The sequence below is a fragment of the Pinus tabuliformis genome, chromosome 7 (assembly GCF_031772625.1).
Source record: "Pinus tabuliformis cultivar Carrire ecotype Pingquan chromosome 7, CPIR1, whole genome shotgun sequence".
NCBI classification, from domain to species: domain Eukaryota; kingdom Viridiplantae; phylum Streptophyta; class Pinopsida; order Pinales; family Pinaceae; genus Pinus; species Pinus tabuliformis.
In genome coordinates this window covers 916,181,489-916,208,315 of record NC_142293.1, presented here as the reverse complement: position 1 = coordinate 916,208,315, position 26,827 = coordinate 916,181,489, and the positions used below count along the sequence as shown (strand labels likewise).

General features: G+C 38.5%; 1 protein-coding gene across 1 annotated transcript in view; it reads right to left on the bottom strand.

Moving 5' to 3' along the window:
- The window catches only part of LOC149250647 (putative acyl-activating enzyme 19), a 467,065-nt gene extending 443,084 nt beyond the window's left edge, over positions 1 to 23,981 (bottom strand). The window contains 2 exon segments of the mRNA XM_089459163.1: positions 10,473 to 11,057; positions 23,492 to 23,981. Coding sequence (XP_089315289.1) covers positions 10,473 to 11,057; positions 23,492 to 23,774 — 868 coding nt within the window. The 5' untranslated portion in view covers positions 23,775 to 23,981.
- Positions 23,982 to 26,827: the final 2,846 nt, after the last annotated feature.

Here is a 26,827-nt window from a genome sequence, read left to right as displayed (position 1 = left end):
GTTGGAGATATCTGAGGCAATCTTTTAGGACGAAACATGTTCCTAAGATTTGACTGTCACTAAGTATGATTGGCTGCACGGTTAAGATCATCAGCAAAAATGGGTGCAATAATTGTTGCATTTATGATGCTCAACTGGCTTATACTGTACTATAAGCCAGTTGGGATCCAATTGGATTCCAGCGCACTTCTATGCTTATTGTTCAGGAGCTTACTTATCTCCCCTTATTATCTCAGACATGCCAGGCTAAAACTGTGATGTGCATTTTGAAGGTTTACTTAAATTCTTCTATTATACCACAATGTGCCATGCCAAAACAAATTCTGCACAGTGGAAGCGGGATAATGCTATTATCTCACATTCAATTATGTATTCGAGTATATTTAGGAAGCGCCAAATTTTTGGTTAAATACTATTCTTTTTTGTGTCCTAGACATTTTTTTTCAAGGTAATGGAATTCTCCAAGTTACCTTGCATAAAGGGTTTGATGTTAATTGTCATTTCATCTTCAATTTGTATTGGATATGCTTCATCCATCTTTGTTTGAAAACGTTAGATTTTCTGTTACAATTATGAACTTATTTTATACAGAGTTTTTTTGTGAGTTTTCATCAGTTCTGCTAATTCTTCACAAATACTGACATTGAAAATATGTTCCTGCATTATAGTTAGTTTTAACTTTGTTGGTCGTACATGTTTATCCTAGAAAAAGTGCAACCGATATAGGTATATTTTGGTTATTTCCAGCTTCACATATTAGACCTGATCAAATGCAAATGTAATATGAAAATTTAAGTTTTTTCTAGAAATCCATATTAGCAATATTGGTTCTAGAGAGCTTTAATAATAAAGTGGTTGCTTCATCTATAGGAACTGATTATATCTATGTATAATGTGAAAGCCTCATTCTAGGGGATAGGTAAGCCATTCAGAGGCTTTTGCAGAACTGGACTTGCTATTCTGGAAGCCAACCATATATCTATGGAAAGTTTATATTCTCTCATTTACAAGTGGCATTAATTCTGAGTCTTATCAAGAGAGGTTCACAATATCAAAATCTTAGTTCGTCATTCCTGTCAAAATAACAGAAGAATTGAAGAAAGGATTCCTGTCTTGTTTCAAAGGCAGATGCAATCTAAGCATCTAACCTAGTTGAATTAGGGTTTAGGGCTATATAGATCTAATATACATTCTAGAATAGAGGAAGATAGAAAGGATGGAAGACTGAAGAAACATAAAAGCAGTGAAAAAGATTGGAAATATGGAAAATGGTCCAGGTAGAAAGAAATGTTTGGTGCAAAGTAACCAGACTCATCTCTCAGAATGATTTAGGTAGGTCCAAGCATAAGAGTTGACTTGGACTTGGGAAAAACTCGAGAGATGACTTCAGAACTAAAACAATTAATGATACACTGAATTTCAGGGAAAATGATATTTTCATTAATATGAAAGATCTAAATTTGCACATAATGCAAAATTTTAATAATAACTTGTTTCAAAGTTCAAAGGTGACATTGCATACTACAAACACCACGGGCTCTGGATAGCTGACAGGTCTGCTGGTTGCCTGTTATAAACTTGGGCCAGGAAAACAAACAAACAAGTATTCCTTTTTGTTTTCTGTATCTGTTATAGAAATACGATTGACTTAGACTCATTAAGTCAATCTGACTTGTTTGATTTGGGATTTTGAATCATATTCAGGGATCAAAATCGTGAGTATAGACTCAGACGTGCTAAGGTGATTCCATTTCCTCAAAGAGAGTCAAAGTCAGGAGTCAAATTGGACTCGGGAGAGTATGATAAAACTGGTTTGGGGATAATCTCATCTAAGGGGTTCATTGAAAAATTTTCAGGGTCTCAAGGGATTGAAGATATCTGAGATATATTCAAAGTCAGGAGTCAACTTGGACTTGGGAGAGTCTGACAAAACTGGTTTGGGGATAATCTCATCTAAGGTTTCTTTGAAAAAATTTCAGGGTCTCAAGGGATTGAAGATATCTGAGATATATTCTTGCCCTGGAGTTCAGCACAAAAGTGATCTGGCAGAAGAATGATTAAACTTTATCCCTCTTTGTCATAAACCCTGCTAACATTGGCTAAAAGTTTAGAACCTGTTTTATACTTGCTGTGTATAGAATAAGCATGTCCTTTGTAGCTGGAATTCTGTAATGGTCCAAGTTACCCAAAAAAACAAGAAAAATATTATATGTACTAAATATAGATGTTATGGGCCAAGTCTCTGTTAAACAGGTTCTCAATTTCCATAATTTTAATTGAGCCAGATTTTCCTTTACCCCATCCATATGATTTTTCTCCTTTCATATGTTTTTCCTCTGCTCCTTGTTATAGAGTTATGTTGGCTTCTAAGTCTGGTGCAATAGGGTTACAGTCGTATGCCAATTTCCTAAAATATGATTTGTTCCAGTAAACAGAAATCTGGAAACTTGACTGAAACCTTCCTTGTACCACCTGTTTAGTTCAATTCAGATGGATCTTCAGAGTTGTCGAACTCCACATTTTTTTTGATGTATGGGTCAACACAAGCAAGCAGCACCTTTCCCAGTATGAGAATTTAGTACAATGAAGTGCCTATGTTTCACATGCTTAGTCAGCCATTCTCTAACAAAGGGTAGTGACTGGAGGTTATCCATTTCTCCAAATTCACCCAGGACTTGCACCTGAGATCAACTGCAAAAAACAACCCTCAAACACAAGCACACCAACCCATGTGGGGTGAGCATGTCTCTGGGAGGATTTGAACCTTGGTGGGAGGCATTGCAATGCCCTCACTTTATCAACCACAACCCAACACAAGCAAGCAACACTTTTCCCATTATGAGAATTCAGTACAATGAAACACCTATGTCTCACATGCTTAGTCAGCTATTCTCTGACAAAGAGCAGCGACTGGGGATTATCTGTTTCTCCAAAGTCACCCGGAAGTTGCACCTGGGATCAACTGCAACAAACAGCCCTCAAACACATGCACGCCAGCTCATGAGAGATGAGCATGTCTCTTGGGGGATTTGAACCGTGGTGGGAGGGATTTTAACACCCCCAATTTACCAATCAACCAAACTCACATTGACAAACTCAACACATTTTTGCAGCAACTCTGAATTGTTTTTTCGAACTGTCAATACAAACTGCAGATTATTCTGTATATATTGTCACTCTTTACAGAGCTTCAATATCCTTTTAATTACACTTCTTATGGTATTGTTGTTCAAAAAATTCAGTAAATTTGTCTGTTCAGTGAATTTTCCTATGAGGAATAGAGGCTTGTAGATCTATTTATCGATATTGCTTCTTATAGTTCATCTGGAAAGGGTTCAAAAGAAAAGGGAATACAAAGGAATTTAACACTTGGCCAGATCCTAACCAATCAATTATGGGCATCCTTTTGACTATGTCGATAGCATTGGATTTTTCCATTTATAACTTCCACCTAGAAGCCTCACATAAGATTTGCAAGCAATCCATGGTGTTGTCTAAATTTTGATTCTCTTCAAATGATGTTTATTAAATTTTATCTGTGAAGTGACTATTCATTCATTTATTGCCATATACAACAGAGAGAAGAAACCTTTGATGAGGTGATGTGCTATTCTACTATGAAGAATATAGCCAATGGATTCAGTAGACATTACATAGAGGGTTAGGGTGAGTGGGAAACCTTACCTGATTAACTAGAAGAGCCCTATCTTATTAGACTTGGTATGATTGATAGAAGGACAAGCTGCGACATGTGCAAAGAAATTTTCTACCACTTTAACTGAATACAAGCCAAATCCAAGTGCTCTAAGCATGGTGAAGATTAATGTCTATTCCACTTTGTTGTAGGCTTTTATAAAATCTATTTTAATGAATAGGGTCTTGAGGGATTTTTCTTGGTTTTCCCTAGAAGTGAAGAATTTGAATTTTTCTTGGTTTTATATATAGTATTAGGTTTGTTCTCACGCTTTCTGTGAATGAAACGGGTGAATTTTATCCTACACCCAATAGGTTATCGATATGTAATTTCGGTAATTTTGATTTCAAAAGATCTTTTAAAGAAATGCAATGATTTCATTTGTGTGTTCAATAACTACAATATTCTAATGGAACTCTGCATTTGTGGTTTACCTATACAGGTGCCATGGAGAAGGATCAGTGGTGTGACATCAATTGTCCTCAAGTAGAGGCTTTAGTTTTACTCTTTTCTGGAAGCAAATACTTTCTTCCAACATTTTTGAGTTCCATGAAAAATTTGAAAGTCCTAACAGAATTCAATTATGGGTTCAAGAGAGAATGATCTATCGGCCTTATCTTCACTTAGTTTAAGAATATTCACTTGGAGAGGCTGCACGTGCCCCCACTTCAAGAGCATAGTAAAGTCTTGTAGAACTTAGAGAAGCTATCTTTAAGCTTTTAGTGAAGGGATTGGAAAAATGTCTGGGTTCAATAACACCCAGTCGAGCATTAAGCTTCCAATAATGCTAGATTTTAACCTGGAGCACTTCTGTGATTTGGAGGAGATGCCCCCTCATATTTGTGACACATCTTCAGTTGTGAATTGGACTATTACTAATTGTCATTTCCTTCGAAAGTTACCCGGTGACTTCGGGAACCTCAGCTCTTTAAGAATGTTAAGGAAGGAAAGAAAGTACATTATGCTAAGTTCTCTTATGCTTTTCAAGTTTTTCTTGGATATCTACAACATTTCAGGTAGGAAAGTACATTTTGTTAATGAAAATTTGTCTTGACAGAAAGGCCCATTTTCAAATTCTAATGCTTTCAAAAAATATGTATAGCTGTAATGTTTATGAAAGGAGAGCATATTTGTTCAATTTAAGTATCATGATCCCATATTCCAACTTATTTTTCAGTAACCCATTAGGCTTTGTAGCTTTGAATAAATCCATGTCTTTTGATAAGACCCTCTTCCAAATTAGAATGCAATTTCCTTTTTGCAATAACCACATACAATGTCTTGATTTTGTTGTTGAGAAAATAGAGGTTGTGCAACAAGTCTGTGCCATACAAGGACTTGATTCATTGATTATGTATCAATTATGGCTCTTGATGTAACAATGTCTTGATTTTGTTGCTTAGAAAATAGAGGTTATGCTTTACTGTTTCACAGACTTTCTTACAATCTTTCCATAAGTATTGATTTGTAATCTCAGTCACTGAGGGATGACAGTAATGACTAAGGTAATATTCCATGGTTTGAAGTTCCCCTCTTACTAACTATTTAAATATATCACCTCAATTTAACTATTAGTCAAAGGAATTGTATTTGATTTGTAAACAATTCATTGCTTGATTTATAGATTTTGATTTTTTCCCTTTTTCATTTTTTTCTCAGATTTGGTATGAGATCTCTTTCAAGATTTGGGTTCCTTGGTTTCCCCACCATAGCTACGAGGTTCAGATGCTATCAGTAAATATTCTCAGAACGTTACAACTTTTCCGGTAAGTGTGCTTTGAAACATTGTTGTTGCTTTTCCATGGTGTTAATGCAAATAAGCACTGTAACTAGTGCCATTATTTAGATTAGAATCCAAAATCTAGCTGGTCTTGTAATGATGGAGTGATTGTTTTCTAGGTACTAAGGCCATATGCATTTGTATCCCTTATGTTGTCCTGAGATATTCAAATTCACAATAGGAATTGAGGTCTCTTTTCCACTGCAGATTGCAGTCAGTTTCTTGAACATAATCAACTGTGGATGTGATCCCTCGCAGGAAAGGAAATTCAAAGTGACTTTGATTTCACATTGATTTGTCAAAACATCCACACAAGAAAGGAGATTCAAAGTGACACTGATTTCACATTGATTTGTCAAAATGGCAGCAAGAGAAAAAGCAGCTTTGTATTCAACCATGCTCTTAATTTCATATGTACATGCACAGACATATTAGTAGAAAATATTGAAGGGTTGTCTAAGTAATATTTTCCATTCCACTACATTCTTTACAACTTGTAAATAAATAACTCGGAACAATTCATTACACTACTTGGTATACTTTATTAATAAGATTTTGATATTGAACTGACTAAGATTTTTCTTCCTTCTATGAAATTGAGTGTTCTATAATGTTTATTTTCCATTCACTATGTATAGCATATAAAGTGTGTCTAATGGGGTAGGAAGATTGGAAAGTCTTGTGATCCTTGAACTATGTTACAAGGCAGAAACCCAACGGAGCAGGGTGGGTGCATCCCCACGAAGGGGTCACAAATACCAAAGTTGGTATTGGCTAGTGCCTTGAGCTAGAAAATTTCCTTTACCCTTGTATTAACAGTGAATCTGGAGAGGATTCTAATATTATATTTTTAAGATTTATATCAGTTAAGATTGATGGATAAAATTCATGAGAAGTGAGCCAGGATGTCCTTGCAAGGTGGTTGTTGATTAGTGGAAGCTATCATGGCCATTATGTCAGGCCAAGTGGTCGCACTCCCCTGATCATGAGCACAATTGTGATCAAGTTGGAAGACTTCATAGTCTAGCTTGATTGTTTAGCAGTGATAGTTAGTGGGCTCATTCACAAAAGCTTCTATTTCGCTAATCCTTTTTATAGAGTTGTCAGATTCAATTTCCAAAGGTTTTAATTACACTATAGAGTTGAGTTCTGGGAGAGTTGTGATTCACAGTGTTAAGTATAGCAACTATGACACTTGAATGAAGACAAGCATAGTAGAGGTATCAGACTCTGTTATGACAAGTGACTTTACACATACCAAATCTCCTCCCATCGGTGAAAGTCCGTAAAGATTAGGGAGTCTTAGCTAAGGTGACAGTGGGCTAAGTCTCCATTGTTGCCCTTGGTCTAGCAGTTATCCCTTTAGGAGTCCCTTTCAGTCCCCCTACTAGTTTGAGTGGTAACACAACCCACACACAATTGAGTGTACTAGATCTAAAATCCTTTTGGACCTAACGTCATTTCTCGGAAAACTAGTCTTGGTATATTTACCCAATGTGCAACCCTTACACACCTCATGCTTCTCAAACTTCATCTCAAGCAACCCTGTAACTATCTCCTTAAGCATATTAAGTGCTCCATGATGAAGATGGCCAATCCTCCTATGCCACAATTCTCCTAGCCCTCTACTACTGCTCACCAACGCATGTGTTGGCTCAAACTGCAATGAAAACAAGCAATCATGTCTAATTCCAATCACTTTCGCTACCTTGGAATCCTTGGGACATACAACACATACTCAACCAATAGGGGTTTGTCGAACTTAGTTTGAAACTTGACCCTGCCAATACCAGTTGCATGATACTTACCATTGTCTTCAAGCTCAATAAAAAAATCAAACTCCTTCTCCTCCAACCTAGTAAAATACTCTTTAACTCTCGTCATGTGGTGAGAAGCCCCACTATCAATATACCACACACTGTTGGCAACTGAACTCGAAAGACAGGCAATGAGTGAAAACTCGTTTTCAAACTGCGTTGCAAACTTGTCCACCTTTGCAATAGCCGCAACCTACTTTTGCTTGCCCTTGTTTTTCTTATTCGAGCACTGACTGGCACAGTGACCCAACTAATGGCAACAAAAACACTTCACCTTACTCAGTTCTTTCTTCTTCCTACTCTTGTAAGAAGACCTCTCACTTGTCCCTTTCTTGGCCTTCCTTTCCCTTGCTTGCTAGAGCAAGCTTCACCTCTTCTTCGAACTTCTTCTTTTGATCTCCTCGTTGACCACTTTCTTGGATCTCCTCTTGGACGAAATCATCCCAAAGCCTCGCCTAGTTGGGTAGGTGATCCCGACCCATAATACACTTGACAAAGACCTCCCAGTGCTTCGTAAATCCATTCAAGGCTATACGCACTAGCTCCTCCTCAACAATTGTCTCTCCAACAATAGCCAACTCGTCCCTAACCTGCGTCAACCTGGACAAGTAAGATGTCACACTCTCACCCTTGGACATTCTTGTGCCATGCAAGTTGTCCTTGAGCATCATCTTTCAAATCTGATAGTCGCTCTAATATAGCTTGTGAGTGCATCCCACATCTTTTTTGTAGTGTCTTTCTCCGACAGATGGTATCAGATGATCTTTAACCCAATCAAGGATAATCCTTTGTGCCTTGGCCTCTCTAACCTCATGCAGATCTAGGGCAATGGAATCATTCATTGGTGGAACCACTTATGTACTTGCATAGGCCCACAGCCTATTCTCCTTGAGAACAGAAGTGATTTGAACCTCCAACTGAAAGTAATTTGAACCGTAATCGAGCCTATCCTCGTATGAAACATTGGTTGTCATCCAATACTCTGGGTTAATTACCAGCAATAAACAACGGAAACAGATTCACATGTAACCAATCACATCAACAAAATAAAATAAAAAAATAAAATAAAAACAGTCTGGGGAAAGCCGCAACCATTGGGCTCTTTTATTCAGCTTTAGGAGCAAGATTTCTTATAGCAGTTACACAAATTTGCTACAGCAACTACACAGCAATAATTTCGGCCTCAAAACCCACACTTGGCCCTCTCGGCCCACACATGCAGTGCAGCTGATTTACTTTAAGCATACAAGAGAATACTCGGCCTCTCAGCCCTTGACAATACAAGACCTGCTGATCAAGGAACTCAGCCTTTAGATTACTCGGCCTCCTTGCTGATCAATTCGCTCTTGGCCACGCTACAGCTAGCTCGACCTCACAACTCACTTTCTCTGCCCAAATACTCACTCTCACTGAATCTCCAACTCATGCTAATCAATTGTGTCTTCACCTCAACACTTAGGCTCAATTTATAACTTTTCTAAGCTAAGATTAACGGTCAAAATTAACTCGTCAAGTTAACTGAAGATAAATTACTTATCTTTAGTTAACTTTCTTATCTTTAGCTTTCTTTACTTTAACTCAAGTACCAGTCATAAATTTAGTTTGCATTACATGCATATCTCATGCATGCCACATGTAACTCATCCGCATGCATGCAACTCCGCATCTAGCATGCAACCCACTTGCACACTCCGCATGTTGCATGCAATCAACATGCAAACACCGCATGTCGCATGCAAGCTCCTAAAGAGGCAAAACAAGGTCCTTCTAATTAAGACACAAGGCTAGAAAGCCTTCTGCAGCTACAAAAATCAACATTTTTGGTTCAAAGATGGATTGCCCTCAATGTTATGTTGGTTATATGCATTAGTTGTATGATTGAATTTGTATCATCATCATGTAAATGTTTTATATATTTCACATTTTATGTGCAATTCACTATATATATAGAGCAGTTGTCTATAACGCGACTTTTTGAAAGTTTTTCCGGCGGGTTTTTCCGGTCGAAATCCGGCAGGAATTTATTGGAATCGCAAGTTTGATAGCTAGTTTCTGCACAATGAAAGCGTCCCAGGGTTTTCCAGGGTGCTGAATCCAAATATGCAGTTAAAAAACCATTTTAACTGCAACAAATCAAGATTTAACTTCAATTTCTTCCGCCGGATTCCGTCACCGGAATCTCCAAAAAGTCGCATTATAGACAACTCCTATATATATATATATATATATATATATAGAATGTGTCCTTTGTGTCATGCTCTGAGGGGTTGCCGTGTCATGTGTCATATACTCATATTTTCGAGTCCTCCATGTCCCATGTCCTAGTGTCATGTGACTTGGGTTGTTAACTTGATGCCAAATTGACATTAACATGGAATTGATAGAATATTACTGTTATTTTGAATAATCGATGAGTATCCCAAATTGTGGAAGTTACATCTCGTGAGTGAGATAATTGTGGCCAGAGTAGTGGGATTTGCCACATGTGTTGCATGTCAGCATTGTTTGAGGTGCCAACACATTGCCATATGGTCTCATATAGATAGAAGCGAGTTTCTTTAAAATGTTGTAATAAATCAGATGATAAACATATAATACAAATTGCTTTGGGACTACTTTTCCCTAACTGCAACTCTTATGTGCGTAATTGTGTGATTGTTGTTCTGGGTTTTATAATCTTAGCACCAAGGGAGTATCCTATAACACTCACTATTGACGTATTTTTTTTAATTCAAGGGACCATGAAACAAACATGAAATCAAAGCAATATTTGGAGAGAGAAAAATAGAAGCTTGAAGAATTCTAGTATGAAATCTTCATATTACTTATGTCCATTTTTGCCAGTAGCCTAATCAGTTCATTACTCCAAACATGAGGATTTGCACCTCAAAACTTAAGAATCTCCTTCTTGAGGATGGAAGAAACTGCATAATAAAAACAGATACCCAAATCTTCTTATATTATCAACTGAATAATGGCCCTGTACCTAAGTTTTGCTCATGACAACAAATAAGATGGAAGACTGAACATAAAAAAGAATAGAAAGAGAAAGGAAAAAATAGACATGACATAGACATCAACAGAAATATTAATGAGAGATTGCCTGTGTGCACACTAAAGTCTATAGAAGGCCAAGTACAAGTTGCTCTTTATAACAAACCATGGTGAAGACTTGCTATACCTTTCTCTGTACCACATACACCCTTAGGTTTGCCAGTTGAACCTGAGGTGTGCATAACATAACAATACAACCTCTGCTCTTTTCTTTGGCAAGGCCAACTCATATTAGAGTGCAAATTATCGTTCCATAATAAACCCTTCGCATACCCATCTGATAAACACAAAAGTGGAAAATTTATCTTCCCCAACAACCATTCTTGTTGGTGATTTTCATGGACATGGAAGCCTGAAGCATGGCAACAGCTGACAACCAGGCAAACCTTTAACATAGAAAGGATTCCCAAAACCCTCTCCTTTGGCCATGATGGATCTATAGGCAAGAAAGCTCCTCCACTTCTTAGGACTGCAAGAATAGCTACAATATATTCTGCAGAAGGCACAAGATATATTCCAATTATGTTAGGAGAACTAGAATGTACACTATGCTCTCCTGGGTGCTCCTCCATGTTCTGCTCAGACAGACTGGTTGATCTTTGACTATGTTTATAAACCCCATCATCCCAGTCATGTATGATTTCACCTTCCATATGCCCAGTGCTGAATTTTCCACCAGATGGAATGCCATTTTCTAGTTCTTGGAAAAGACCTGCAAAATGAATTACAAACTATGAAATGAATTGTTTCATGAGTGATAAATCATTAAGAATCATGGAATATTTCATTTTTAAAGAACAGGTACATGGATAGGAACATAACAATTTAGTAAAGATGCAGAAAGACAACTTCAAAGAAGTCTAGAGTCACTCCAACCTCCCAACCCCAGGGTTCAATTCTGTGCATGTTATATAGATATATATATATTCTTCTCAGTTTGGATATCCCTCGCTAGTGTGACTTTTACCTTTTTATGGCAGGTAGTGTATTTTAACACTGGATGCTGTCCAAAACCAGCATATACCAAATGTGAAATATATCAAGGGAAAAAATGAGATTAATCTTCACTTACAAAAATTAGTATTTTGCACTAGACAAGTACCACGACAAATATGTCAAGTTTGCATGGAAAACCTTGACATGGAGTAAAACGTCCATTTGTTTGACAATATAGTATATACAATTCATAACTGAAAAGAAAAACAGTATATATGTCTGAAAAATAGTCTCAGTAAAAAGAAATGATAGATTGCAGAATTGACCAGGTCTCTGAATCTCTTAGCTTTGTATATCATTGGTTCTGTTTTGATTTAATCTGACCGAAACTGTTTGACTAGTGTTTGACCAAGTTTTCTGAAGAAGTTACAAGGCCGAAATTCGGACTCCTTTGACTAAATCAATGTGTCTGGATATTAAGGGTTTTTTGGAAAAAATTGAATTAGAAAGGGACTGAAATTTGCATGTCATGGGGAACTTGCTAGAGGGTTTGGATTGAGCCTCCGTGCTTGGTTGACCGTTGAAGATTACTTGAAGACTTGTTTGTTTTAGATAACAATGGTATGTTCTATGCTTTAGCACAATTTACTTCAATGTTCCTTTAGCAGCCCAATGACAATTTTCAATTATATCCAGTAGCAATCACATTAACTTAAACACATTGATAGTAAATGCATATAGAACACAAAAACATGAGCAGAAGAAAAGTCAAGACAAGGACACAAGATGTGGCAGATGCCATGGGGAACCCTTGATCAAATCTTCTTATTATTCTTCAATAGTTCAGCAGAGAGAGAGAATACAAATATCAAATTAGCTTGCCCAAAACAGTCCTGTCAAATCAGCAGTCAACTGCAGCCCTAACCAGAATGTCAACGGTGGTCAAAGCAGCTCCAAAATGTCTTCCAAGCAGCTCGGTCAGCAGCAAATAAATTCTGCCTTCAAAGAGGGTCAAAGTTAGCTCAAAACAGTTTGGTCAAACCAGTCAAAGGAGAGAAAACACTGCTGTATTTTCTGCAGTCAATCTGAAGTCAACACTAAAGTCAACCCTAGTCAAACTGTCCAAACATCTCGAAAACTGTGCCAATGAATGCGGCCTTCAAAAAATCGGATTTCTGCCCACAAAAACAAAGTCAACGCTAGTCAAAAGCACTTTGGTCAACGCAATTCTATTTTCCTGAAATTTTCGGCCAGCAAACAAACCCAAAAATTTGTCCTCCTTTCACACGTGCAAAGTAGAGAAGGCTGCCTCCAAGCTATACGAACCAATCAAGAGAAGAGAGAGAGAGATATGTGATGAGATGAGTGATGTCCAAATGAGAGAGAGGTCACTCGTATTTAAACACTCCGTTGAGGGTGCGGAGACACATCTATTGGGCTTCATGAGCCTACATTTGTGCATGAGAGAGAATAAATTCAAAATTCCATTTCTGCTTGTCAGAATGAGATGATATTTATATCAAATTGGACCTCTCGAAAAGAGGAATCCAATGCAATAATCATCTCCATCATATGAGTTGCCCTAAGGTGGAATTTGGCCCTAGTTGCTAATTTTAACACTCCCTCTCAACTAGGTAGAATTCCACTTGCCAATCCATCTATCGTCATGCCATCCTGCCATTCTTTACCATCCCTGTCATCACCCACCTGCTCTGCTCTGTTGAACCATGAAGTAATAATGAAGAAGAAGTGATCAAGAGTGAGTCATAAGATCATACCACTCTCCACTGACAAAAGTCAGTTCTTGATCCCAAATCAAGTAGTTGAACACCATGCATCCTATTCATAGGGAGTACGGCAGTACACGATGTGTCCATCGGTAGTGCTCTGGTCCCTAACCACCTTTTCCCAACTCATTGACCAGATGAGAGGTACTTCCCATGAGTCCCGGTCTCTATGGGTACGATGTGTGCTGAGGCATAAGCAGGAGAAGGTGAACCATTCATCCTATGAATATGTCAATCGTAGGGGAAGGTGAACCACTCACCCTACACACATGTCAACCATCATGGGGTATCACAGGGGAAGGTGAACCACTCACCTTGTATCTAGCGCACCATTAGGGGAAGGTGAACCACTCACCTTATGGTCGCTCATAGCTCCAAGAAGTACCCCAAGCCCCTAAGAGCTCCCAGAGCTCAGTGTCCAACTCATACGAGACCCTCATAGCAGGGTTGTTCCACGACTCCAAGTCTCTCTTAGAAGGTTAAGAATTTGACCTTCCCCAAAGGTTTCGTGAGAATGTTTGCGACTTGCTCATCCATCCTAATGTGTTGGAGCCTTATTGCTCCCCATTGTTGTTAGTTTTTGGTAGCATCGAATGTGCTCTAGCCATGAAAATTGGTGGAGAGGCTAAGGCACATGAGTTCTAAAGAACCCAGAAACCATTTGGTGAAATTCCACCTAGATTGTATTTAATGGGGTTCCTAAGTCTAAACTTAGGAAAATTAAAGTATTAATGGGTATTAATCAAAATATGGGTGAGAATGTTCTAGAAAGCAAATCAAGTCAAGTTTTAATCTTAACCGTTGATTAGAGACTTAATCTCGACCGTTGAAGTCTCAACGAGAAAAGTATAAGAAGGAGGCTTGGGGTTCATTTGAAAATACACAAAGGGTTGATCAGTCAGTTCGATATTCCTAGGGCAGGGTTGGCTAAGGAATTCGAACAAGTGATCAAGCAATGAGGATTAGAGGTAGTACTGGAAGGAAGTGATTTCCTGTTCTAGTGAATATACTTCAGAGAAGACAGTGAAGGATCAGAGAGGCAGTGCAGTGCCAAGGAGGGATAGCGCAGCAACTGGAGGAGGTTGACGCAAAACTGCTGGGGATAGCAGAGATCAGTGTCAGGAATCACTGTGGGTGATTGACAGATGAAATCTTGATTTCTCAACAACAGACGCAGCAACAACAAGGGTGACGCAGTCAGAGGGAGTCTCCATGCAGAAGCCACGCAGTGACTGCATAGGCTCATGCAGAGACTACGCAATGGGTCATCCAGGAGCTGGGGCCAGTGCAAAATCTCTAGATTCAGTGTGAGAAAATTCTCACTATTTTTCTATCAGTTATCTTCTCTGAGTGGATTGTCATTTCTCTGGGGCATCCAGATTGTATTCAGAAATTTACTGCCAATAATAGAAACCCTCAAATTTGCTGCACCGGTTTTCCTGCATTGGGTTTTTTCAAGGACTATTATCCAAAAACAAGTGTGTCAATGTGATTGTTCATGCGCTGGTGTTTCTCTTGCTTTTCTCAGTTCATAATTTGTGAACTCTGCAGCTGAATTTATTTTGATATTTATTGAAGCATTGGTAAATAACTTATTAGTGTAAATAAGTAGGAGAAATAAATCAACCAATGCAGCATAATTTTTCATAGTTGTACCATATTACGGATAGCGATACCTGATATCAATGTGCTTGGAGTGTTCGTGGAACACAGGATTCTTTGATAGGCGAATCCCACTCTGGTTGTCGCAAAAGATCATGGTGGTATCTAGCACGTGCTCAAATAGCTCACTACAGAGCTTCCTCAACCAAACTGCTTCACAACAAGCCATACTCATAGCAATGTATTTGACCTCGGCAGTGCTTAAAGCAACCAATTTTTGCTTCCTACTCATCCAAGATATAGAAGCAGACCCAAAAGGAACTTTGGTGATTGTATAGGTTGTAACCTAGGCATATATTTTATTTATCAATTGTATTATGCGTTTTCTAAGTGTCTTTGCCTCAATATTGTCACACATGCAAAATTTATAGCACTGTTGTACTCTTATCATTAGCACATATCATAATCCCCCCTCTTCCTTAGTGAATATGACAATTCTTTTGAAAGTTGCAAAAACATTCTATTTACTTGTTTTTATAACACAAATATACAAAAATGGAGGGAGCTACAATTTTCCCTCCTCATAGTATATACAAAAACTATCCTTGTAATTTTCTATGTTGTCTTTGTTGAAAAATGTAACTAGGTTCGGTCTTCATTTAAATATATTTGAGTCATATTGTAATGTACTTGTCAAAAGAATAAAGAAAAGATTTATTATTATTATTATTATTATGGCTTATTAAAGCATGGGTTTCATGCTCAGGTCATCATGTTCTAGGTCTAAGTCCCCATTGAGGACTTCTAGGATTTATTCTGAGTCAATAGAGTCATTGAACTTTTAAAGAGACCCTTCTTGGCCTTTTGAATCATGTAAAAAGGTTTAGCATAGAGTCAAATATAATATATGTATCCTCCACATCAAGTTGGCCTAGAAGAGATCAAGTTGGCCTAAGGACATCAATTTGACCTCCCTTGAAGCCTATAAATAGAAGCAAGTCGAATTCATTTGTAGTTTCTTATCTCAAGCAAGTTCAATATCTCTAAGGAAGTCGGAGAAGTGCGAAGTGGGTCTAAGGAAGTGCGAGTTGGATGGAATCTAAGGAGAAGAAGAAAAACGAAATTTTGATGCCTCTCTCTCTTTGTTTCATGCCCTAGTTCGAGAGATCGAAGTCTTCCAAGTTTTGATGATGCTGGAAGCTACCTGATGTCGGAAGTTGCTACATAGTCGAAGTTGCTGGAAGAGAGGTCAAAGATCTGGGAGGCTGACCTGGTGTGGAGGGAAGATTTGGTCTTTGTCTAGGGTGAATAATCTCAAAAATATTATTGAAAGGAAGAGAATTTTGACTGGGTTTTCCCCTCGAGGGGGGTTTTTCCCTGGCATAGTGCCTCTATCTGGTGTCCATTGTTTTATGTGCTTTTACTTTGGTAATTGCTTAAAGAACTAAAATAAAGAAGATATAAAGAAACCTAATAAGAAATCAAGAACATCACAAATAATTATCAAGTATAATAAAATCTTTCTGCCTTTCTGATTTTCTAACATGGTATCAGAGCTTTGGTGAAGAAAGAAGAAAAAGGCAGTCTCAAGCACTTAATCAAGGAATCATTCAAAAGGGTTATTCAAGGAAAGAAGTCTACCATCTTCAAAGACAATGTCTAATACAATTAAGGGAGAAAGCAAACTTGAAGGAGCCTCTAACTACAGGTCTTGGAAAAAGAGGATTGACCTCATCCTTGAAAAGAACAAGGTTCTAGACTTGGTCAAAGGAAAAGTAAAGAAGCCTACAGAAGACTCCAGTGATGCTGACAAAGTAAAGTTCAGGGAACTAGAATTGGTGGCCATGACTCTAATGGTAGAAGGAATAAAGGACAACCTTGTCCCATTCATAGCCAACATCAATCATGCTCAGGAAATGTATGAAGCCTTGTCAAATTTATTCACTATTAAGAACATTGGTCAAGTAGCAAGTTTGAAGAATGAGCTAAGGACCACAAAGATGACTAAAGAAGACACAGTGGCCTCCTTCTTTGTAAAGATAGCAAGAATCAAAGATGATATTTTGGCCATTGATGAAATCATTCCAGACAAAGAACTCATGATCACTACTCTATTAGGATTGCCACCTTCTTGGGGTGCATTTGCTGTAGGACTTAACAGTTGGAAGGAAGCTCCCACTTTTGAAAAACTATGGACTTCCTGCAGTCAAGAAGAATTAAGGATCTCATTAGATGCCAATTCTGAAGATGTTTCAAATGCCTACATTGCTCAACATAAAGGAAAGAAATCGAAAGTACCAAGGAAGAAAGTTGACATGTCCAAGGTGGAATGCTATCAATGCCATAAGAAGGGTCACTATAGAAGTGATTGTCCCGACAACCCAAGAAATAAGAAGAGAGAAAGAGATCATGCTAACATTGTTGAAGAAGAAGATTCAAAGAAAGTCAAACACAAAGAATCTGACACGGGACCTACACTTCTAAGTCCTTTGTTTTAGTCTTAGTTGTCCTATTTTGTATTTTTTATGTTTTAGAATCTATAGGTTTTAACGTGCTTTTGGAAAAGACATTTTCTTTTGTTTTATAAGTTTATAGGTATCCCTCAAAAGCTTTGGAGGGAGCCCCCAACATCTCCCAAAGATAAGTATCTCATTTCCTTTCAGTTTTTGGTTTCATGTACTTATTTAAGTTTTTATTATATTAATACTAATCACCATTCTCCCTCTATTGTCTTGATTAGGAAAACATCTGTTATACCCTCAAGGAGTATTGAAGAAAGCCACCCAAGGTAAGGTTTGTCAAAGGTATGCCTTAAACTACAAAACATTGATTTCTTTAAATGTTTTATTCATTTGACAATCTATTACTAACATTGTTATGTCTAGCTATATTGAATCATATTGATTCTTATTTTGGGTGATTCATCACTTGATAAATCTACCCCACTCATATTCTTAATTGATTTTATAGAACCCTAGATAGGTTCTCTGGAAAACCCTAACCTAAGGGTATGCTAATATGAATGTCTGAAACCCTAACTGCTTAAGGTTATTGAGAAATGCTATTAAGTTTTGGTTGATAATGTCATGTTTGGGATTTTGGTATGATCAGGAAAACCTAACTTGTTAGGATTGAATGATAAAGTCTAAAATCCCGAACCTTTGAAGTATTGGTAATTTTGGGTTTGCTATGTTCTTATTGAAACCCTAACTCATTAGGGTTTGGTGGAATGTGTAAGCAAGACCCTTATAATATCTTAGAAATGATTTCCTTGGAATGTGTGTTTTGTCTGATCAAACCTTAGTCTAACTAAGTTTGTTTGTCTAACTCTTATTAATATTTATGAAGTTGGGTTTGACTAACACATGATATGAAATGCCTATGCATGGTGAAGTCCTAGATGTATGAGTTGATTTGTTTATTGGTGATCATGAATCCTAGGGTTTGGAACTAAGCCCTAGTCAATGTTTGTTTCTCTAGGATGATAGTATTTGTGAAATTCTAGGGTTTTCGAGTTAAACCTTAGTAGAAGTGAAAATCTCTAATGTATGATGGCAATGTGATAATTTGAGATTTGTATTACATTGTTGAAATCTAGTTTTCAGTTTAATTGAAAGATCTAGGGTTTGCAACTAACCCTAGTGGAAGTTGGTTATGTTGATGACTAAGTTGTGATTGGTTTTGTTTGATTAATTCTCATGTATGAAATCTAGGATTTGTGTGAAACCCTAGTAAGGAGTCTAACATATGAATTCTGAAAGTTGTTAGATGCTTTGTTGATCTATATTTGTTTGAATTGTTTCTAGGGTTTGCTATGTGGAAAGGTATGTCATACCTTTGGAAGAAACATTGAAACCCTAGATGTAATGAAAGTTGTTATGAAGTAGTCTAGGGTTTATGACTAAGTCCCTAGTAAGATGTTGAAAGAGTATGTGTCTCTTGCTTGTTTTGGTATCTAATATATAAAGTTGAAATGCTTCCAAATTCTGATATGACTAACTTCATGCTTCTATAGATTTGGTTGTACTTGCTATCTAAGTTGTGCAGGTACACAATCTTCAATATGGTGAAGATGTCCGTTGATAAGCATGATGTGGATGATGACAACTCTGATGAAATGGTTGGAAGCCACGAAAGATTCTCCAATGATGAAAAGAAGAAGTTGATCTCCCTGGGTTAAGAGGGAGCTTGAATAGAAGAAATCTCCCTAGTTGAGAGGGAGAGCATAGCTGTGATTGGAGAATGAATTTTGAAGAATATGTTGTTGCATGTAGGAAAGGAAAGCATATGATTGAGGAATCTTCTGTCAAAGATTCAGTTGATAGTCCTACTGAGTTGAGGAGCAACATCTAGAACGACCCCAGAGGTTTGTATTTGATTATGTACATGTGAAAGTATATTATTAATTGGGGTTGTGTTTGAACAGGGAAATCTCTCGAAGGTTTTTGATAGCATGTTGGTTACCGATCAGTTTGATCGAGAAAGATTTGTTGTCCTTGATCTACTGGATCAAGGGGTGATGAGGCTTTGTGAGTGAAGCATTGCCTGGGAGGACATCTGGTTGGCACTTTGTGTTGATGTCTAGGTCCCGAAGTTGGAAAGGTGGCATTGGTCTTTGAGCTCTGACACGCACCTAGATTTCTAGGTTGATGGTTAGCAAGTAAGCCTAATGGTACCTAGAGAGGTTGAAAGCTTGAGTCCATCTTAGTCCCACCTGGATAGATTGCCTGGGTCAAGAATTTAGTACATGGCATTGCGATGCCTAAACTGTTGAGAGACCAATGGATAGATTGCCCTGGTCAGGAATCTAGTCCATGGCATTGCAGTGCCTAAAGCTCTTCATGGTTCATATAGTTGAGATCTTCCTTGTACTTGTATATGATGAATACCTCCCTAGTTAAGAGGGAGTGTTAAAAAATGTAACTAGGTTCGATCTTCATTTAAATATATTTGAGTCATCTTGTAATGTAATTATCAAAAAAATAAAGAAAAGAATTATTATTATTATTATTATTATTATGACTTATTAAAGCATGGGTTTCATGCTTGGGTCATCATGTTCTAGGTCTAAGTCCCCATTGAGGACTTCTAGGATTTATTCTGAGTCAATAGAGTCATTGTACTTTTAAAGAGACCCTTCTTGGGCTTTTGAATCATGTAAAAAGGTTTAGTATTGATTCAAATCATAGTTTTAAAAAACGATCGTTTCGAAACGGAAACGGCCGAGTTGGTTTGTTCCATTGCCCTCCGAAGTGACTCGGTACAAAAAACGGCTCGGTTGGCCGAGTCAGCCATGACTCGGCCGAGTCGTTGAATGACTCGGCCGAGTCGTTGAATGACTCGACCGAGTCATGGCTGACTCGGCCAACTCGACCGTTTCCCGTACTGACTCGGCTGAGTCACAAATAGCGGCCTGTAACCCACTAAAACAGCGATTTAACATTATTTTAATGAAATTTTAAGGGGTTTGTTGATTGGTTTGGACTTCAAGGTGTTTTATGAATTAGCTAAATGTTATTTGGGGTCCATTTCCCCCTGCCAAACCCTATTTAACACACTCAAATGCTCTCTACTATTGATATGCTATTCAAATTTCATGGTAATGTTAAATTCTTAAAGTAAAAGTGACATTCTTCTTAATCTTCATTTTCATCCTTTTACTTAAATTTTTGACATTACCATGAAATGACTCAGGATGTTTGAGAGTGGTTTCAGCCTCATTGGATTTCCTATGGAGAAAGTAGAATTTTAGATTTCATTCAAAATCCAGCAGACTTATCAGTTTTTCATGATTTCAGGATTGGAGGATTGCAAAGTTTCCATTGAATTTTGTCATGTATTAGGGTATGGAACTCGTATTTAATCAAGAGCACCAATCCCTCTATGTACCTTGATGTTAGTGACATTGGTTCTCGAACTCCTCTAGGATTCGCTCCCAAACCAGGAGCTTCTAAAAATGTCGCTCCCGCTCCCGTTTTCGCTCATGCTCCCAAGTAACACAAAGAAGAGAAACTGTTTGGATCAAAAACGATTAAATGATCTAGTTTATGTCCAATACAACCTCCGACTCAGACGAAACCATTTGTTGAACAAAAGACCTGATTCAGATCCCATTGTGTTGGAAGACATTGATCCAACATCAGATTGGGTAGTGGAGAGTCGTCCAACAGAGTTTGATCCTGATGAGGATCTTGATTTAGATTTAGATATCGAGACATCAGTTGAACTTGAACACCCTGTTCAGTTGAATGCAGATCCCAATCCACCAGCCTCAGTCTCACAGCCAACAAGGACTCCAATTGTAGGTGCTTCCTCTGCTTAGCCACGACAGAAGCGCAGCCGCATATCTACTCTATCTCAGCTTGCATCTGCTGCAGTTGCACAGCCTGCTAGTGTTACCACTTCTACAGTTGCAGTTGGAGATGATGATGAGGAGGAGGAGCCATGGGGCCCCCTGTCTGACTCTGATGATGATCCAGAGATTGATCGACATGATCTTGGCTCCTCTGGCAGTAGCTACTAGCCAGCAGCTGTAGTACTAGTATTGGAGTCTGGTCACAGTTTACTTTTGTTGTAGAGGCCATTTCTAGCCTCCTTGGTTATGTGTTTTTTGTTTTGAGTCTCTGATCATGTATGACAGTTGACTATGTATTGCCATTGGGTACCATTTTGATATAATGGATTGGTTCATGAGCCTACTTTGATCATATGTTGTCTTCCATCTATATTATAATGTTGTGTGTTTGGAAACATGAATGAAAATCTTTAAAATTATTTTAAAATCTTTAAAATTATGTTTTTTTTTATAAAAAAAATAAATATTTAATGGATTTTTTACAACGACCGAGTCACTGAAATCGAGTCGGCCGAGTCATTACAGTTTCGGAGTCGGAGTCGGAGTCGATCCTCGGCCGAGTCGGAGTCGGAGTCGGAGTTTTAAAACTATGAGTCAAATACAACATATGTATCCTCCACATCAAGTCGGCCTAGAAGAGATCGAGTCGGCCCAAGGACATCAATTCGGCCTCCCTTGAAGCCTATAAATAGAAGCAAGTCGAATTCATTTGGAGTATCTCATCTCAAGCAAGTTCGATATCTCTAAGGAAGTCGGAGAAGTGCAAAGTGGGTCTAAGGAAGCCAAAGGAAGTGCGAGGTTGATGGAGTCTAAGGAGAAGAAGAAAAACAAAAATTTTGGTGCCTCTCTCTCTTTGTTTCGTGCCCTAGTTTGGGAGATCAAAGTCTTCCAAGTTTCACTGATGCCGAAGTTGCTACATAGTCAAAATTGTTGGAAGAGAGGTCGAATATCTGGGAGGCTGACTTGGTGTGGAGGGAAGGTTTGGTCTTTGTATAGGGTGAAGAATACTATTGAAAGGAAGAGAATTTTGACTGGGTTTTCACTCAATTGGATGATTTATCTTCAGGGCTTCCACTGTCCTCGTCGTGTTTTCTTCTTGTTTATGCAAGATTTTGGGTTTGATTTAGTTCCATTCAATCTCCTATTGTCACTTATGAATCTTAGCACGGTTTCAAAGAAGTTGTGAACCCTTCCATGCTCATGTCGTTGTTGGTTAGGGTTTCTTCTAGAATGCTCATGCTAGTATATCTTGTGATCACATTTTGGCATGCAAAAGAGTGCCTAGTTTGAATATTTTTACCGTTGTTTTCAATGTTAACCAGGTTGATTAAAATTTAAATCCAGACATTAAAAAGACTTTATTTAAATGAACCGTATATAAATAAAAGTGAGGCGATCTTTGGTCTCATCTTCCAAGAGGTCCTAATGACTCTTCCTATCCACCTATGCCTCTTCATATTACTCCTACATTAGTATTTACAAGAATATTTACAATAAGGATAACGTATCTAACATTGATGGTGCATTGTTGGCCAGAAAAAGAACCTTATTTAAGACCATTTGGATGTGTTTTATGCACATGTTTCAGATATCTTGTTCATAGAATGGAGCACCCAGCATCAGGGTTTACCTAATGATTTATTTAAACCATCTCTTCTTAAGCTGATCCGTGGCTATGGGCCGGTGGCATCCCTATTTCTATGACTGCAGAACCAGGGCTTTGGACCATCTCTTTCATTTTTATTTCGAACATTAGTTCTGAGATTTTTGGTTAAGGGCATTGGTGCCAATCATCTCTATTATTCACTATTTCATCTCCAGTAAAGTCTATTTCTAGGTTTTTTATATAGTTGTGATTTGAACATTATTTTGACTTTTATATATATATATATATATATATATATATATAATCTATGGAAACCTGATCCAGGTGAATTCCCGAATCCTGGAATCTTTGGGCAGTTGCCGTCTTTAATTTCAAGTGTGCCCCTGGCATCCCAATTATAATTAAAGTTCAGGAAGAAGATTCTATGACAATTTTTTTGAAGTTAAAAAAGCCTGACAGAATTCAAAATAATGGAGGGAAAAGGAATCTGGCTTAAACTAAGTATGCATACGCTTAGGAGTGATCAGCTCGGGATCTTGGGACCAATCATCTTTAGCATTCATTGTTCCATGTATCCACTACAGTCTGTTTCTAAGTTTCAAATTAAATAATTTTGATCTGGGCTTTATTTCGACTTCTGTAAAAAAATATATTTTCTGCACAAATCGAATCCAGGAGAATTCCCGAATCCTAGAACGAATGGAAATTTGCCGTTTTAATTTCAATTATGCCCTTGGCATCCCAATTATAATTAAAGTTCAAGAAGAAGAATTCTATGACATTTCTGTTTGAAATTAATGGCCGAACAGAGTTCAAAATAATGGAGGGAAAAATGTCTACCTTAAACCAAGTACACATACCCGTAGGAGTGATCAAGCCGGGATCTTTGCCACCGGCAAGTACGTTCGTAATGCGAATAGCGAGTGCGTTTACAGCAGTTTGAAGCTCTGCGTACGTGTAAACCACGTCCCCTGCATAGATTGGAGGGGAATAGAACCCGTTACGAGTAGGAAGAGGCTCTTCTTTAGTGTCGCATGCCTCTTCGCTCATATGTAAGCCTCCAATTGCGTGAACTATTGCGATTTTATCAGGGTTTGCATTTGCTACCTTGGAAAATTGGTGAGAGATGCAGCACACTTCCATGGATGGAAAGAGGCATAGACCCTAAGTACTGGGGAAAATGCGAATTCAATATAGTAGACGCTTCTCCTGCCTTTGCAGCTTAATATCGAAATCGATATCAAAACAGAATGTGATCCTTATTTACACCTTTGTGAAGTCGTCTAGGAATTGTCTGCAGATGAAGCATCACTCGCCAAAACCCACCCTTACCATTTAAGTAAAGTCAAGTTGCAATAACCAATCACATTGAAAATATTTTAATGGGGCGAGTTTCATATATATTTATATTTATTTATTTAGAGTAAAAATATGTTTTAATTTGGATGGCAGGGGAGAGGGATTCTCATTAATCCCAAAGGAATCATAGAAAATATATATGCTTTCAGCCTAAGAAAGAAGACAAATAACCAAGTTGAGGTGTATGGGTTGTTCCTTGGGCTTTCTCTGGCTCAAAAAAAGGGCATCAAGGAAATGCAAATTCTAGGTGACTCCATGTTGATAATAAAGCACATGAGATACAACTCAGCAGCACAAAACATGATCCTAAACCAAATTATAAAGCGCTCCCAAGGCATGATCCCTCTCTTTGATCGTGTTACATTTTTCCACATCCTAAGAGGGAATAATCAAGAAGCGGACAAGCAAGCAAATTTGGCCTATCGGATGAATGAGGAAAGTAGTAATGTGAATGGTATAGAGGAAACGATGTTCATTCCTTAATCATGGTTATGAATTCCAAAAATTTGATCGTGGAGGGTACTCCTGGTAGGATCAAGAATTTTGATAAAAAGAGACATTTTGGTTTAATTTGGATTACCTACTTATCCCCCCTCTTTCCCTTCCTCCTTTCCACTCATCCCCTCCCCCATTCCTCCCCTTACCCTATCTCCCTGGCCCCTCCCCTTCCCTTTCCCCCACCACCCTTCTCCTCCCCCGTCACCCTTCTCTCTCTTCCGTCACCCTTCTCCTCTGCCACCCTTGACGCCACATTATTGCCCGCACTATCCCTTATCCCCCGCCCCTGTCCCGTCGCCCTTAAATTCTCATGGCCCTTCCTCACGCCTCTGGCATCTTCTTGATCAGGATAAGGTTGCAGCGTGGCTGCTTTCATTGTGTTCGTCTTACAGTTGGATTTGGGGGGTCCCCCAACATGAGAACTCAGAGTTCACCTCCTCGTACTAGTTGCAGCGGTCGGTGGTTCAGCGAAGGCACCATGCGAAATTTGGGAGAGGGTGAGAAGCATTTAATCCCTCTGCTCTGAAATGGCCATTCCAGGCGAGGGATGAAGGCGTGGGATAGGATGATGGATGCCTCGAAGAGAAGAGAAATTATTGTGGAGCATTGGGATTTCAACATCATGAGTACCCATAATCAATTTTGCATCAGAGTTTGGACCAACATCTCCTTTAAATTGAGTAACGGTATGATCTTCTGCTTTAGTATTTGGTCAGTCTCTACTCAGGTATTTTATGCTAAGGCCCAACGGTCATGGCAGAGGATCTTGGGCAGCCTGTGTAGTGCCAATGCCAAAGTTTTCGGCACTGTGGAGGTGAATTGTATTGAGGACAGTTGGGGGAAGGTGTTGGGTGTCAAGAAGGGTGGAAACAGAGTCGCTAAGCCCGATAGCGACTCGACGTCAGTTATTCCTGTCTGTAAGAAGCATAATTGGGTCGGGAGTTCATAGCATCTCTGTGGGACGTCGCAGCATCTTTGTGGGTTGTCACAGCATCTCAGTGGGTTCCCCTGCACACAATTTAAAGATGATGAGCAATTCAGAAGATGAATGCTCGATGTCTAGTTCTTGGGGCCGTCACCGGCCTCAGTCGGGTGGGTCGCAAGGGTGTTTGGCATGGGAGGGTGACAGACTTAAGCATACATGTGAAAGTTGTGAGAAGAAGCATTTGGAAGCAAGGAGGAGCTAGAAATTGTGCAGAGACACATCCACCAGCAACAGAAGGAGGCACTGGAAATGTAGCAGCATCAGATCGAGAAGAATGAGCGCATTCGGCAATTGGAAGATGAAGTGGACTCTCTGAGACAACAAATTAAGCAACTGAATCTCAACATGGCTGAGAACGACCCAAGGACAATCGAAGAAAACACGGGAATTGATCTCAACAGTCCAGCACCGATGGAAGAGTAAAAACCCCATTCTCTCTGTTTCATGCATGTTTTTTATGGCAAACTTCACCTGTAAATATTTGCTAAACCAGTATTGCATAATGTATAGCCATAGGCTAATAGCAAGGGGAATTTTTTTTGGATTTTTGGGAAAAGATACTCTAGGAAGGGATGAAAAGCATGTAACTACAGAAGCCCTTAGCAGGCTTAGCACTTTGATGTAATTTTCCCGGTTTTTGGCCGCGTACGGGCACGGATTAATATATATCCACTACTACTCTTTTTGGTTAAAAATGTGTGTGTGTTGTTTTAATATTCAATGTTGTTAATTTAGTTTTTGTTGTAATTTCAAAATCTCAATATGCAACAATATAATTGTGTGTAAATAAAATTTAGTCCCTAAATTCCCATATGGGGTGGAAGGGACATGACACATGGGAGGTAGCATGATGGTTGTCTCTCCTAGCACTGATGCGAGGGGATGTGCTAGGTAGCCCTTCCCACAACAGTTCAATGACATTAAGTGGTGTTGAGATGATCATCGAACACCACTATTGTAGTGTCTCGCTTCTAATCTTGCTATGCAATTACCATGATATGGTTTTAACTCCTACCTCAAACCAGCTAGCTTTCAAGATTTCTCTTAGCCATTTTGATCTAAGTCTACTTTGCTCTGTGATGCTCTCATTATTTGAATGGTCGATCTCCATGGCCAACCTCCAGCATTCATTGTTTAGGTTACTATTTGACCTAGTTGTTTCCCTTCACATCATAATTTGGGCTGCTATCGTTCATAGTCTCATAGTCGTCCCTTTTCTCTACAACCTTTCCTTATACTCCCCTTTTTCATTCGTGAGTGCACAGGAGTTTCTAGTCATTGGCTTTAGGTCTCCCTCTTGTTCTATTAGCTTTTCGTTGTCATTTTCATGTGTTATATTTGACCCATCCCTCAG